The sequence below is a fragment of the Pelobates fuscus genome, chromosome 2, assembly GCF_036172605.1.
Source record: "Pelobates fuscus isolate aPelFus1 chromosome 2, aPelFus1.pri, whole genome shotgun sequence".
Taxonomy (NCBI): domain Eukaryota; kingdom Metazoa; phylum Chordata; class Amphibia; order Anura; family Pelobatidae; genus Pelobates; species Pelobates fuscus.
In genome coordinates this window covers 189,135,924-189,152,827 of record NC_086318.1, presented here as the reverse complement: position 1 = coordinate 189,152,827, position 16,904 = coordinate 189,135,924, and the positions used below count along the sequence as shown (strand labels likewise).

The following is a 16,904-nucleotide window of genomic DNA, read 5'->3' as shown; positions in this document are numbered from 1 at the left end:
TATGAGTGCAGTGCGTGTATGAGTGCAGTGCGTGAGTGCAGTGTGTGTGTGTATGAGTGCAGTGTGTGTGTGCAGTGCGTGTATGAGTGCAGTGCGTGTATGAATGCAGTGTGTGAGTGCAGTGCGTGTGTATGAGTGCAGTGTGTGTGTATGAGTGCAGTGTGTGTGTGTATGAGTGCAGTGTGTGTGCGTATATATTAATTGAATATTTATTTTCAGTGTGTGTATATAATGAATGCAGTGTGTGTGTATGAGTGCAGTGTGTATGAGTGTAGTGCGTGTATGAGTGTAGTGCGTGTATGAGTGCAGTGCGCGTATGAGTGCAGTGTGTATGAGTGCAGTGCGTGAGTGCAGTGTGTGTGTGTATGAGTGCAGTGTGTGTGTGAGTGCAGTGTGTGTATATGAATGAAGTGTGAGTGTGTGATGCAGTGTGTGTTTGTGTATGTGTTGGTGGGGGTGGGCATTTGATATATTATTATTTTTTTTAATTTTTTTTATATTATTATTTTTTTTTATTATTATTTATTATTTAATTATTATTATTATTTTTTTTTTTAAATTATCTTTTTTTTTTTCGTCCCCCCTCCCTGCTTGCTAGCTGGCCAGGGAGGGGGGCTCCTTCCCTTGTGGTCCAGTGTCATTGGTAGTTCAGTGGGGGGGAGAGGGGTGCTGGCAGAGCTGTAACTTACCTTTCCTGCAGCTCCTGTCAGCTCTCTCCTACTCCGCGCCGTCCGTTCAACTCTTCTGTCAGCTCACAGTGTAAATCTCGCGAGAGCCGCGGCTCTCGCGAGACTTACACTGGGAGCTGACCGAGGTGCTGAACGGACGGCGCGGAGTAGGAGAGAGCTGACAGGAGCTGCAGGAAAGGTAAGTTACAGCTCTGCCAGCACCCCTCTCCCCCAGTCTGTATTATGGCAATGCAAATTGCCATAATACAGACTCTGACTCGAGTATAAGCCGAGTTGGGGTTTTTCAGCACAAAAAATGTGCTGAAAAACTCGGCTTATACTCGAGTATATACGGTAATTGGTTTTCATGGGCAATGCTTGTGGTTTTTGCTGTGTAAATATTTTCAGAAGACTGCCTACTGCAGAGTTCTAACCAGAATCTCTCCCCTCTGATCACAGAATTTTCTTTCTGTATTAATTATCATTAAACATAATTTTTTGTTGGAACCTCTGGTCTATAATGTTGATGCTGTTCAGAGATACTTGTTGTCAAGGGTTACTCCAGCCAAAAAAACAATATTTTAATAAACCACTGGTTTTGGTTAGAGTAACTATTTCTGAGATGGTCTTTCCGACCCCCAAATTAAAACAAAAAAACTGAAACTGATCTTGATCCAGTACAGAGTCCAAGTTCTCCCTGTTGCCAGCTACTCCTTGCCTGATTACACACCCTCGCACCAGTGAGGGGAGAGATGGCCGGGAGCCTGCACTGGGGGGAGGACAGGAGCGGTACAGAGGTGGGCCGGTGCTGCCATTGGTTGTCTGGGGCCATCATGCACCAGATGCCAGTTTTGAACAGAATATACATTCGCCAGCTTGGAACTTTGTTCTGGGATTGTTAATGATGCTGTCACAGGTGGGGTTATACCTTTGGCTAGTAAGGGATTAATTTCTATGTGTGCAGCATTTCAAAGCAACATACTGCACATACAGTATCTAGACACCATGCCACTTCAAATCAATAAGGTGTTCATGGTGTTTGGAGTAACCTTTTAAAACAAAATTACAAAAATGTAGTGACAAGGATAACGGCATCATGTAATGATCATGAGGGTAGAAAAGTCATCTCGGGACACAGATCAGTCTGTGATAACAAAGAATATTGATTTAGAGACAATTGAGCCTACCATGGAGTCGTGTTACAGTATTATGGGATTCCTTGATCTTTAACATCAGAGGTTATTAAGGAATGATTTCTTAATTTAATGAATTAATAACATTAATAATGATTAATTACTAGCACTAGAGTTTAATGCAGGGTAAGGAATTAAATATAATATATAATTTAATTTAAGACAAAAAAAAGACTTGCTGTGAGTACCTTTATTGTCTCTGATTTGCCAACTCCATGTTCTCCTTCTAAGACCACGCCACTTACTTGCTGAAGCATCTTAAAGACAAAATAACCCATTAGACACTCGTGCACAGGATGACACAAACATTTTCAAATCACTGTATTACTTAGAGGAGTGTTGAGCAACTCAAAAATAAATACTCGTCAAATTAATTGTTTTTACCAAAAATGGGTCCTGTTTGTCTTAAATTACCGTATATACTCGAGTATAAGCCGACCCGAATATAAGCCGAGGCCCCTAATTTTATCCCAAAAAACTGGGAAAACTTATTGACTCGAGTATAAGACTAGGGTGGGAAATGCAGCAGCTACTGGTAAATTTCTAAATAAAATTAGATCCTAAAAAATATATATTAATTGAATATTTATTTACAGTGTGTGTATAATGAATGCAGTGTGTGCGTATGTGTGTGTGTATGAGTGCAGCGTGTGTGTATGAGTGCAGCGTGTGTGTGTATGAATGCAGTGTGTGCAGGGCCGGTGCAAGGATATTTGCCGCCGTAGGCAAAAAAAAATTTGCCGCCCCCTCCCCCCCCCATATGTCCTGACTTCCCCTCCTCCTCCCTCAGTGGTCCTTACCTCCCCACCCCCGTGTTCCTTCACCCCCCCCCCCAGTGGTCCTGACTCACCCCTCCCCTAGTGGTCCTTACCCTCCCCTCCCCTAGTGGTCCTTACTTCCCCCTCCCCTCCCTCTCATAGTGGTCCTTATCCCCCTTCTCCCTCCCATAGTGTTCCTTATCCCCCCCATCCCTCCCATAGTGGTCCATATACCCCCCCCTCCCTCCCATAGTGGTCCTTATACCCCCCCTCCCTCCCATAGTGGTCCTTATCCCACCCCCTCCCTCCCATAGTGGTCCTTATACCCCCCCTCCCTCCCATAGTGGTCCTTATACCCCCCTCCCTCCAATAGTGGTCCTTATCCCCCCCTCCCTCCCATAGTGGTCCTTAACCCCCCCCCTCCCTCCCATAGTGGTCCTTATCCCCCCCCCCTCCCTCCCATAGTGGTCCTTATACCCCCCCTCCCTCCCATAGCGGTCCTTATACCCCCCTCCCTCCCATAGTGGTCCTTAACCCACCCCCACCCTCCCATAGTGGTCCTTAAACCTCCCCCCCTCCCATAGTGGTCCTTATACCCCTTTTTTTATTCTTATTATTTTTATATTATTATTTCTTATTTTATTTATATATTTTTTTTCGTCCCCCCTCCCTGCTTGATATATGGCAGGGAGGGGGGCTCTCCTTCCCTGGTGGTCCAGTGGCAGTTCAGTGGGGGGGAGAGGGGGGCTGGCAGAGCTGTAACTTACCTGTCCTGCAGCTCCTGTCAGCTCTCTCCTCCTCTGCGCCGTCCGTTCTGCTCTTCTGTCAGCTTACACTGTAAGTCTCGCGAGAGCCGCGGCTCTCGCGAGATTTACACTGGGAGCTGACCGAGGTGCTGACCGGACGGCGCAGAGGAGGAGAGAGCTGACAGGAGCTGCAGAACAGGTAAGTTACAGCTCTGCCAGCCCCCCTCTCCCCCCAGTCTGTATTATGGCAATGCAAATTGCCATAATACAGACCTTGACTCGAGTATAAGCCGAGTTGGGGTTTTTCAGCCCAAAAAATGGGCTGAAAAACTCGGCTTATACTCGAGTATATACGGTAATCCTTCTCTCCTAGAATGATTCTTAGTTTTTAGAAGTACCTTTAATGATAACCATTTTTTATCAATTATTGATTTGTTTATAACAAATAAAATAAAATCTATTTATGAAAACACAATCACGTTAGTTTTTTTTAAATGTATTTTTTTTTAAATTACAACTTTAAATAATAAGATCTTATATTACATACAATATAAAATTATCATTTTGTTCAACACATCTAATACTTATTAAAATGTGTCTCGTTATATGTAAAAAAAGAAAAATGGTGTTTTTATGAACACAACATCGATAGTTACCTGTGATATTTTAAGGAAACATTTTTCAGTTACAGGATTCATGATAATAGGGATCTGTGCTCCATAGAACTCACAACCATAGGTATACCGGGCATCAAGGATATTTATCTCATGTTTCTGTATACCATCTGTAAAAACATATACATATAGTTTAAAGGGTCACTCAAAGCACAATCCAGGCACCACTATAACTTCAATACATTTGATGTTGGCCTAATGCTTATGCTGTATTTTTTTCAAATTTAATTTGCTTTGCTATAAAAGAAAAGAAAAGTTTAGCCAGTTCCTGCTTCGTTACCCAACTTTTCACAAAATAAATTCTTTACTAGACATTCTTTGCTTATTCAACTCTGCCAGAGTTTTTCAACTCCACCAGAGTGCTGTAGTGGTTATGGTGCTTAAATTGTTAGTCTTTTTCTTGAACTATATTCAGATCCTTTAAAAAAAGATGAGTTTGAAAAATATAAGCAAGCCACTTTTTAATTGTTATATATGACCCTCCAAATTCCTTGGTTATAATTAAATAGGTAGAATAGTCAGGAATATTGTAAGGCTCTTGTACAGTTATTAATCTTTCATGCTGTACACAATGTATGGGAAGGCCAAGTATGAGTTTATTTTTTTCTTTTTTTTATCTACTAACAGGACCCCACCTATTTGTCTATTGTCTTTTATTTTTTTTAAGAGGTGACTTATTGTGGGTCTCCTTCACTAATAACATGAGTTCTGGGGTTTTATATTATATATTCATTATATTTTTGTGGAATATTATGCTTTTCTGGGTAAGTTTCTGTAGTGCTATCTGAGCTTACTAAATGAGAGGTTAGGGCTTATAATTCTCTTTACATGTATCAAGATGTGAGGGGCAAGTTAGAATGAACAAGGGAACTGGATTTTTTTTTTTTTTAACTCAGTCTCCTTTTTAATCAGTGGTAAGGTGCTGATGCGTTCTATCAAATAATTAAGGTCCTCATTATTTCATCAAAATGTATTTTCCTGCATACCACAGAGCTAAATCTATAAATGTCTTCTAATGTCTTCATACTGAAGCTTTAAAATTCACTAATTTAAAAATATATTTCTGAAAATAAGTTTAGACACATAGTATATTACTCACCATATTCCTTCAGATAAAATCGTGTGAGTTTTTGCCAATCGAAATCAGATGTATCAATGTTTTTTTGTGATAATAAGGTCTCCATGACATCACGTAGATGAAGGGATTGCTAGTATAAGAGAATGACAAATAAACAGTTAGATTAAGGCCCACAGAGACGGCTTCACCATTGTATAGTGGTTTACGGTCTTAAAACTTTGAAGTAAAATGGCCACCAATGGTCAACATTTTACAGTTGATTGCTGAAGCTTTTTACACGGTTATTAAAGGGACACTGTAGGCACCCAGACCACTTCTGCTCATTGGAATGGTCTGGGTGCCAACTCCCACTACCCTTAATCCTGCAAGTGTAATTATTGCAGTTTTTCATAAACTGCAATAATTACATTGCAGGGTTAACTCCACCTCTAGTGGCTGTCTACTAGTCTCACTGCTCAATTCTCTGCCATTTTGGAGTTAAATCACATTTGTTTCCGTGTATGCACCCCCAGTGATATTTCCCCTGTCTGTGACTGACATGGCCTACATGAAAAATAAATGTCATTTTCAATTAGATCTCACAGCACTATGTGTTTACTTTAGAACATAGGATCTGCTCCTTAACCCCTTTAGGACCAAACTTCTGGAATAAAAGGGAATCATGACATGTCACACATGTCATGTGTCCTTAAGGGGTTAAATCATCTTTTATCACACCCAATTAACAGACAGGAGAAATTAATAAAGCAATTATATTAAAAAAAAAACAAAAAACAATAGATTGACAAAATAAATAAATAAAAATGATTTTTCATGAAGAATGTAGAGAGGATGTGTACGCCTCAGCCAGGTGAGGTATGATTAGGGCTGCATTTAACTCCTAAATGGCACAGAATTGTGCATTGAGATAGGAAATACATAATCAATCACCTAGAACCACTCTATTAAGGTGTCAGTTTAAACATAAAAATTTGTAAAAAGCTAAAAACAGCCCACCCAGCTTTATATAAATATATTCTGTTTAAATTGTATACTTGTTAGAATAAAACCTAAGGATCAAATCAAGATTTAAAGTGGGTGTTTTCATAAGGATAAGATTTAACAGTCTCTATTACAGATGGTAGTGTTGTTACCAGACATTTTGTCCTAAGCCGACTATATACCTCACTTAATGTACTGTAAAACAAAAAGGATAACTAAGCCAGGGCAGGTAAGTACAGTAGAGTTTCATGGAATGATTTGAATGGGTTCATCTCTGAGAGCAACAATAATGCATGGGGACTGTGGTGGGTGCTGGGAGGCACGGGGATGGAGGTGGGTGCTGGGAGGCATGGGGACTGAGGTGGGTGCTGGGAGGCACGGGAACTGAGGTGGGCGCAGGGAGGCACGGGGACTGAGGTGGGCGCGGGGAGGCACGGGGGCTGAGGTGGGTGTGAGTTGGACAGAGTATGAGGTGGAAAAAGTATTTGTTCATCGTCATTTTGACCGCACCAGAATACATGAGGAAGTATGTGCAGAGTGGCAAGCAAGAATTGGGCATAGTAGAAGTGACAAGAGCTGATTCGTCATATAAAAAGGCATTAGAAGGAGTAGCACAGTTAATTGCTATAAGTGGTGATAAAGTAACTTTTTATAACATTTATACCATTATCAGATTTTCCAGCTTTATTTTCTGGCATTGTGGGATGGGCTCTTCTGTGTTTTTCCAGTATCCCTTGGAAATGACTGAGGACAATTTGCTTATTAGTCCCGAATATTTTTTGAGAACACGGGACTGAGCCTTGCGATCCTGTTTCATCTCAGCAATACAACTTTCACAGTCTTTTGTCCACAGGTAATATAAACCAAGCATCACCACCTGAGATGGGTTCTGGAAAACAGTTATGAAGGAATTAAAAAATGAATTATAAGGGCATAAACAACGCATATGTATCTCTTCAAATACCATAGGGTTAAACTGGTGTAAAAGATCTCTATGTAACTGAAAACAATTAATAGTTTAGTTATTATTTTAATTGTACTCCATCAAAAATTCTATAGTTTTATATAAATTTGAGAAAGTCATTTTTTTCAATCTAGAAATTTAGAGTAAATATTACATATAGTTAAAATTATAAAATATAATTGAAGAATAAGGAGAATTTGTATGGATGCCCAAGCCATAAGATTACATTAAAGAAGTGGATGATATGGCATAAGATTGGAATTTGATGCCGATCTTTCATGTCCATTAAATAATCCTACTAATCATGTAAATTTAAATTAGGGAATTGCATATACTCCATCAGCAAAATGTGATACAGAAAATCCTTGTAATGCAGAAAAATGGAAGCACACGTACTACTGCTACTACTACTACTACTACTTCTGCATGGCATTTTAAATGTGAATGTCATAATACTGTCAGCTTTTACTGCAACCTCTCTCCCCCCTCCCACATATTTGTATGCTGTGATTTCCTATTAGTACAACAGTGCCCTCTATGTACAGGTTTTATGGTGTTTTGGAAAGTCACATGATCAAAGTTTTTAAAGCCATCCTTCTACAGGGTGGCATAGCACACCCTACCAGCGTTAACAGGTTAAACAGTGCCAGAAAAGCATTCATTATTTATTTTGGGTACCTTCTGTATCCATTCATCCATAGCCATTCCATGAATAATGTCTTCAATAAGTTGATAGATTTTTGTGTTTAATGATCTACATATAGTTTCCTGAAGCTGGCTGAGCCAAACTCCTAGACCAGAAGCAATGGCAACCTAGGGTACATAAAGGACAGTTTGTTTTAACCATTAAAAAATAGTAATCACAATATTACTGTACCATTGGCTGGTAATACTGACAACACCCTGTATACATGCCTGTAGTATTGAGAAACAATTGTATAATGTGCAAAATACAATATTTGGTCATTTAACCATCATCCAAGTATACGTAGCAAGAAAGAAAAATGTCAGGAAGGCAGATATCTAAATACGTTGTAGTACACAATAGCATCCAGTATACATGTTTGTATTCTGAACACTATAGTGTTCCTTTGATGAAGCTTATTGTCAAGCATAGTTCCCTGCCAGAAGACGGTGTCTGAGAGTGATAGTTTTGTTATTTGAACAATGCATAGGTGTTAGATACACTGACTAATGTTAAAGCAGGTCTGTTATGAAAGTATGTCCTGTTGGTTAGCCCTGAGTATAGATTTGAATAGAAACTAAAGATTTGAATAGCAAGAATGTAATATGTGCTTGCAGGTAAATACCCCTGAAAGTATCCAGGTGTAGTCTTGAAACATATGAATAATATATCATCCCTTGATCCTAGAAATCATCACCTTTTCCAATGTCTTACTCCATCCACTGTATGCATGACAATAGAACTTACCTGTTCTTCTAATTGTAACATTTCACTTGCATGGGCTCTGACCGCTACAGCATTCATCCTCTTTACTGGCTCTCTGTATGTAATAGAATGCTTCCTTTCATGTGATACACCTGCCTGAAAAAAAACATCAACAGCATTGTGATTTTAAATTATATTACATGCCATGTTCCAATCACATTATGTGGATGTATATTGAATATAAAGCACATTGTGATTATGTTCAGTGGACTTTATAGTTGCATTTATATTTTTAAACTCTTGCTTTAATGAAAAAGAAGAAGAAAATGAAAATGAAAAAGAAGAAAAAAGCTTGGCAGGAACACCTTGATTTACATCCATGGCTAACTTCCAGAAACACCTGGGACTAAGAGTATTAAGTAACATACAAAAGTTCAATTAAATATATATTTTTTTAACCTTAGAATGGTCTTATGATTATTCATGGTAAAATTTTGTTGTGTGTATGTCTGTCTGTGTAAAAATGTTTCACTATTTTCTTTCATTTATTTACAATGTATTGCAAAGAGAAACACAAGACTAAGCAAAATGTGGCTGTAGGTTGCTTCTTAAAAACTCTAGAAAAAAAATGTTACTTACAGATTTCAGAGATCTTTGGAATAAGCTTTCTGTGTCAGTGCCGTATGTTGTGCTTCTCTGTCCAACAGAAAGCCAGCCTTCATTACCAGATCTAACGCTTAGGAAATCAAGGTTTGGAAGAGACAATTCAACAAATTCATCTTCAGTGCTTGCGCTTTGGTCTTCTTCTAGAACCTCAACATCAATAGATAAAACACCACCAAAAAGTGACCTGCAGTAAAAAAGAAAAAAAATATTATTTGTATGACTCGTACCTGACCTTTTTCCCCACATGCAGGTAATATAAGTACACACAATACATTTTGTAGACTTTACATCTGAAGTGAAACAGAAACTAAAATAATAAGATCAGGGTGGTGGTCATTGGCACATCTGTGTCTCCATAAGCAAAAGATCACTCTTCAATATGGTTTCTGGTATTCCCTCTATATTCTACCAATAGCTGCAACTCTCTTTTTCCTTATTTAGCCATCACTTCCAAATTTCTTTTTTTTTTTTTGTAAATCTTTATTGAGGAAAAGACATCAGTGTAACATGACTTATGTTGTACCGACAATATCAATATGTTTAAATTTAACATGAACAAATCAACGGTGCATCTGAACAATGAGTTTGCTAATACCACTATTACAACTTAACAATCCACATGTGTGATTGGTCTTTGCCTCTTTTTTTTTTTTTGTGTTCTCGTCATTGTTTATCTTCATACATGTAAGAAAAATTTGTAGGTAATTATATCACAATGAATAGTAAAATCGGAAGTTTAAAGGTAAGGGTATGGCACATGGTCAGCATTAAATCGCAGTCTGTTTATACCTGCAAGTGCAGTTAAGAATAATTCCATCGTTCAAGTGTAGGACATAGCATAGGAGGATCCACTTGGTGTTCTATATTTAACAATTAGGATAGATCAGGTATCCATGTCATTTTACCCGCCATTACCCACTAGACCGAGCTATAGCAATTGGGTTTGTGTAATTGGCCTTATCCTAGGTCTCGCTGATCTCAACAAGACCACCCCACGGGGGAGCAGTGAATGCCATTACCCCTGGCCTGTCGGTAGAAAGCAGGTGTAACCCTTCCGTCTAAGGTCAGTAATCAGAGTCCTCTCCCAAAGCGTTTCAGTCTCGGGTCTGTCAGTGCTCGAGTGTAGTGGTGCATGGGTCGTGGATGTGATCAGCCGCATTTTGAGGTATAAGTTCGTCGACGTATCTTTCTACTGTAACCTAGTCCCCCTAGTCTGAGGTCATGTGCGGATTAATGGGGTATAGTGCGTGTTAAGTAGGTGATCATCTCCTTCCTATCTACTGCGTAATTGTCAGGATCGGGTCAGGGATCCAACACGCAGAGTACAAAGAGTAGCAGATACGTATACCGGTCCTTAGAATGGCCGGACTTAACGTATAACTACGATAGAATGGTCAGAGACAAGCCGAGGTCGAGGGAACGAGAAGACAGGTAAGCGAGAGACAAGCCGGGTCAAGGATAACAGAAAGACAGGAGAGTAAATATCAAAGCCGGGTCGGAACCAAAAGACAAGAGAATAACAAAGCACTGTGTGACTAGGCGGACTAGAACCACGACAGGGCAATGAGTGAATGAGATAGCCACTGTTAAGTATGCTGGTTAGGGAGAGAAGACACGCCTCCGGCGAGTCCTGATTCGTCTCCACTGATTTGAGTGACAGGGTGTTCCGGGTTGGCGTCATGACGTCGGCCTCTGAGCCTCCTGCTATAAAAGGAAGTGGCTCCCTCGCGGCCGGCGTTTGCAAGACCGGGTGAACCGCGAGGAACCGAGGAGACATGCCGTCCGGACGGATAAACTTCTAAGTCTCTACCTCTCTTAGAGGTAGAGGCTTCAGGTACCCTGACAGTACCCCCCCTCTCAGATACGCCCACCGGGCGGAAGGAGCCGGGGCGAGATGGAAAGCGAGAGTGAAATGCCCTGCGAAGGCGAGGAGCATGAACATCCTCTTGTGGTACCCAACTCCTCTCCTCAGGACCATAACCCCTCCAGTTAACCAAATATTGTACTCTCCCCCGGGAGACACGAGAATCAATAATGGAGTTAACCTCATATTCCTCCTGACCCTCCACCTGAACAGGGCGCGGAGGGGCGATTGTGGAGGAGAATCTGTTACAGATTAGAGGTTTCAGCAATGACACGTGAAAGGAGTTTGGGATGCGTAAAGCGGCTGGGAGAGCTAGACGATACGCCACTGGATTAATTCGAGTCAAGATCCTGTAGGGGCCAATATAACGAGGAGCGAATTTCATGGAAGGAACTTTAAGGCGAATATTCCTAGTACTCAACCAAACTCTATCGCCTGGAACAAAATTCAGAGCCGCCCTTCTACGTTTGTCAGCATGTTTCTTAACCAGCATAGAATTGTGTAGAAGAATCTGTCGAGTCTGATCCCACAACTTCCTCAAATTGGCCACATGGACATCAACCGACGGCACTCCTTGGGAAGGAGAAACCGAGGGAAGAATAGATGGGTGAAAGCCATAGTTCATGAAGAAGGGGCTTGAATGCGTAGAGTCACAAACGAGATTGTTGTGCGCAAACTCCGCCCAAGGAATCAAACCGACCCAATCGTCCTGGTGTTCGGAAACAAAACAACGTAGGTATTGCTCAATCTTCTGGTTAGTACGCTCGGCAGCTCCGTTAGACTGAGGATGATAGGCGGAGGAAAAATTCAATTTGATGCCTAATTGAGAACAGAATGATCTCCAGAAGCGTGAAACAAATTGGGAGCCTCTATCAGAAGTGATCTCCGAGGGAATCCCATGCAAACGAAAAATTTCTTTAGCAAAGATTTCCGCCAATTCAGGAGAAGTCGGGAGTTTAGGCAACGGTACGAAATGTGCCATCTTGGTAAACCTATCGACTACGGTGAGGATAACAGTGTGCTTTTTAGAAACAGGCAAATCCACAATAAAGTCCATTGCCACACAGGACCAAGGTTTGCCAGGAATTTCCAGAGGCTGCAGGAGACCACAAGGAAGCGAATGCGGTAATTTAGTTTTAGTACAGACCACACAAACTCCGATAAAATCCTTAATATCCTTCCGTAGCGAAGGCCACCAGAAATCTTTGGAGATCAAAGAATACGTCTTGCGAACACCCGGATGACCGGCCACCTTACTCTCGTGAAGACACTGTAAGAGCTCCAATTGGAGTTCAGGAGGAACGAAAAGTCTGGAAGCCGGAGTCAGTCTAGGTGCCAGATGCTGCAAGCTCCTTATCTGATCAAGTAGCGGAGAATGGACTTTGAGAGTAGTGTTAGCAATAATGTTACACTTGGGTACTATAGAGGACAAAACCGGCTCAGATACGGCAGCAGGTTCATACTGGCGAGATAAGGCGTCGGCTTTAGAATTCTTAGAACCTGGCCTATATGTGAGTACGTAGTTGAAGTGAGTGAGAAATATGGACCAACGAGCCTGTCTAGATGATAGTCGTTTAGCCTCTCCAATATAGGATAAGTTTTTATGATCTGTCAAAATAGTAACAGGATGCAAAGTACCCTCCAATAAATGTCTCCACTCCTTCAAGGCCATTATAACCGCTAGTAGTTCTCTGTCACCAATGTCATATCTGCTTTCAGTACCTGACAACTTTTTGGAAAAGTATCCACAAGGATGTAATGGTTTATCTACACCCAACCTTTGGGACAGAACAGCACCTATACCTGTCTCAGAAGCGTCAACTTCGAGTAGGAAAGGTAGTGTAGTATCAGGGTGAACTAAAATTGGTGCGGAAGCAAACAGCTCCTTGAGTGTCTTAAAAGCCAGAAGTGCTTCAGTAGACCAATTCTTAGTGTCAGCCCCTTGTTTGGTCATATTGGTGATGGGAGCAATGATAGAGGAGTATCCCTTAATGAAACGTCTGTAGTAATTGGAGAAACCAATAAATCTCTGGATAGCCTTGAGACCCTTAGGTAAAGGCCAATCTAATATGGATTGGAGCTTCTCCGGGTCCATTTCAAACCCTTCCCCAGAAATCACATAACCAAGAAAGGTAGTTTGTGATTGGTCAAAGCTGCATTTCTCTAGTTTGCAGTATAAGCCATGCTGAAGGAGTTTGTGTAAAACCCTTCTGACTTGTCCGTGGTGAGTCTCAATATCCCTGGAATGTATAAGTATATCATCAAGGTATACAATCACACAGTCATCTTGAAACTCCCTAAGAACCTCATTAATAAGGTCCTGAAATACCGCCGGGGCATTGCAGAGACCAAAAGGCATTACAGTATACTCATAGTGCCCATATCGAGTATTGAATGCAGTTTTCCACTCGTCACCGTCGTGAATTCTCACCAAATTATAAGCACCTCTAAGGTCTAACTTAGTGAAAATTTTAGAACTTTTTAATCGATCAAAAAGCTCGGTGATCAAGGGAATCGGATATACATTTCTGATGGTTATCTTGTTAAGACCTCGGTAGTCAATGCAGGGTCTTAAAGAGCCATCCTTCTTTTTAACAAAAAAAAATCCAGCCCCAGCAGGAGAGGAGGATCTTCTAATGAACCCCTTGTCTAGGTTCTCACGAATATACTCCTCTAGAACTAAGTTTTCATTCGTAGACAAAGGATATACATGACCCCTGGGGGGCATGGTACCAGAAAGTAAATTAATTTTGCAATCAAAAGGCCTATGTGGTGGTAAGGTATCAGCCTTTCCTTTGTCAAATACTGCCTTTAAATCTTGATACAGGGACGGTATCTGTACCTTGGTAGAGTCGGTAGCGTTATTAAGTGAGTTGACACTACAAAGAGGTGACACTTTCTTTAAACAATTCTCTTGACAATCCTGACCCCACGAAACTATCTCCCCTGATCTCCAATCTATAACGGGGTTATGTCTCTTAAGCCAGGAGTATCCCAGGACTATGGGAACAGAAGGAGATGAAATGAGTAGTAGGGATATTTCCTCCTTGTGTAGAATACCAGTAGTTAAGTAAAGAGGTATGGTCTCCCGGAAAATCACAGGCTCAACTAAAGGTCTACCATCAATGGCTTCAACAGCCAAGGGTGTCTTCCTTAACTGGGATGGGATAGTGTGTTTGGTGAGAAACTCTTGGTCGATAAAACTCTCAGCAGCGCCGGAGTCTATCAATGCCATAGTCTCTAAAGTTCCCTTCTCCCAAGTTAAAGAGACCGGTAATAGGAGTCTATGTTCTTTGTAGTTATGAGTAGAGGACAAAATCGAAACACCCAAGGTCTGTCCTCTAGAGAAACTTAGGTGCGAGCGTTTCCCGGACGACTGGGACAGCTCAAACGTACATGACCTCTGGCCCCACAATACATACACAGTCCCTCCCTTCTCCTGTACTGTCTCTCCTCCTCTGATAGACGAGTAAGGCCTAACTGCATAGGTTCTGAAACCTGTGGATCTTTGGTTTCAGAAATTTGAAATGATGGTGCTAGTGTAAAGGGAGATTTAACGGTTCTATCTCGAGTATTTTGTCTCTCCCTTAGACGTTCGTCAATACGAGAGATAAAGGAAATTAAGTCCTCCAGATTCTCGGGAAGCTCTCTTGTCGCTACCTCATCAAGTATTACATCAGATAATCCATTTAAGAATACGTCTATATAGGCCTGTTCATTCCATTTTACCTCTGCCGCCAAAGACCTGAACTCTAGTGCGTAATCCACAAGTGTTTGGTTGTCTTGTCTAAGGCGCAACAGTAATCTGGCTGCATTGACCCTCCTGCCAGGGGGATCAAAAGTTCTTCTAAAAGCAGCTACAAAGGCATTATAGTTATAGACTAATGGATTATCATTCTCCCACAACGGATTAGCCCATCTCAGAGCTTTCTCAATGAGTAAGGTAATAATAAATCCCACTTTTGCCCTATCAGTAGGGTATGAACGAGGCTGTAGTTCGAAATGAATACTAATCTGGTTCAAAAAGCCACGACACCTTTCAGGGGAACCAGCATAACGTACAGGTGGGGTAACTCGGGAAGAAGCACCTACAGTAGCTACCTCTAGCCCTGAACCCACAGAAGAAGCAGACATATTACGCATCTCTTCAGGTGGATTAATAGGACGAGACAGCAGCGCCTGTAGTGCTAGAGCCATCTGATCCATCCTATGATCCATGGCGTCAAACCTAGGATCAGGAGAACCAAGCTGACAATTTGTACCTGCAGGATCCATGGCCCTGTCGTAATGTCAGGATCGGGTCAGGGATCCAACACGCAGAGTACAAAGAGTAGCAGATACGTATACCGGTCCTTAGAATGGCCGGACTTAACGTATAACTACGATAGAATGGTCAGAGACAAGCCGAGGTCGAGGGAACGAGAAGACAGGTAAGCGAGAGACAAGCCGGGTCAAGGATAACAGAAAGACAGGAGAGTAAATATCAAAGCCGGGTCGGAACCAAAAGACAAGAGAATAACAAAGCACTGTGTGACTAGGCGGACTAGAACCACGACAGGGCAATGAGTGAATGAGATAGCCACTGTTAAGTATGCTGGTTAGGGAGAGAAGACACGCCTCCGGCGAGTCCTGATTCGTCTCCACTGATTTGAGTGACAGGGTGTTCCGGGTTGGCGTCATGACGTCGGCCTCTGAGCCTCCTGCTATAAAAGGAAGTGGCTCCCTCGCGGCCGGCGTTTGCAAGACCGGGTGAACCGCGAGGAACCGAGGAGACATGCCGTCCGGACGGATAAACTTCTAAGTCTCTACCTCTCTTAGAGGTAGAGGCTTCAGGTACCCTGACAGTAATTGCGCGGTGAGTAATATTAAGGTCGTGGTGGAGAAGGTTATGTTCTTTATGCTATGGTGCAGGTAGTTCGAGATTATAAGCAACATTGCCAGTGCTTGGGTTATTAGGGAGAACGGGGGGGGGGGGGGGGTGGGTGGGAAAGGGGAGGGGGGGGGAGGGAGGTGCAGGGACCATGGTCGGTCACGGTAGTTCTGTAAGTTACGGTATGTAGTGTAGCGGTCAGTATGTAACTTGAGACTTTAGTGATTAGGCTTTGGGGGTAGGTAGTAGTGGCACAATGCCTCGTGTGCTATGAGTTAGGAACTGGTAGTGTGCAATGTTGTGCAGGTGTTCCACCACCGACCTCTCCGCTCCCGAGTTCCCCTATACTAGCACCTCACAGGCATGTTTTACTAAATTGCGATTGGAAAGTGGGCAAGGCGAGAAGGCGGGGTAGAGGGGGGGGGAGGGTTAGGGTTGGTCGCGGTCCATTACGTGGGACCCATCCCTGCAGACGTTCCCTCCACTGCCCCGGCAGTACCATTGTCTCGCCGGTATCGCGATATATATTGGAACCACGGGAACCACATCTCTGCGTGTTTAGTTCCACGGTCCGTCAGGGAGGCATATGCCGCTTCAGCTGCCTGTATATCCTCGACTCGTTGTATCCATTCCTCCTTAGTGGGTATCTTGGTTGTCTTCCAGTGGACCGGTATGGAAGCTTTAGCTGCGTTCAGGAGGTGCCGGAGTATCGATTTCTTATATACCGGGATTGGTTGCGTCGAGATATGGAGTAACGCTAGTCCTGCATTCCAGTCTACTATGTCCCCCAGGATAGACGTTATCTCATCTCTTATCATTATCCAGTATGCGGTGATGTCTCTACACGACCACCAGATGTGGGCCATAGTGCCCCTGTCCGTATTGCAGCGCCAACAGGTAGGAGAGATGGATGGGAAGATCTGGTGCAGTCTTGTCGGTGTTCTGTACCACGATGAGATCAACTTATAATTTACCTCTTGATAATGCGAGCTCATAGAGCTCTTCTGTTGCCAGATGAGTGCCTTATCCCATTGAGGGGCTGAGAAGGTCAT

General features: G+C 42.3%; 1 protein-coding gene across 1 annotated transcript in view; it reads right to left on the bottom strand.

Annotated features, from left to right (window-relative positions):
- The window catches only part of LOC134586252 (dynein axonemal heavy chain 5-like), a 260,789-nt gene that overhangs the window by 126,834 nt on the left and 117,051 nt on the right, over positions 1 to 16,904 (bottom strand). Inside the window, exons 39-45 of the mRNA XM_063441744.1 lie at positions 9,092 to 9,302; positions 8,495 to 8,608; positions 7,741 to 7,875; positions 6,763 to 6,987; positions 5,139 to 5,247; positions 4,022 to 4,149; positions 2,050 to 2,118 (exon numbers count right to left, since the gene is read on the bottom strand). Coding sequence (XP_063297814.1) covers positions 2,050 to 2,118; positions 4,022 to 4,149; positions 5,139 to 5,247; positions 6,763 to 6,987; positions 7,741 to 7,875; positions 8,495 to 8,608; positions 9,092 to 9,302 — 991 coding nt within the window. The remainder of the gene's footprint in view (positions 1 to 2,049; positions 2,119 to 4,021; positions 4,150 to 5,138; positions 5,248 to 6,762; positions 6,988 to 7,740; positions 7,876 to 8,494; positions 8,609 to 9,091; positions 9,303 to 16,904) is intronic.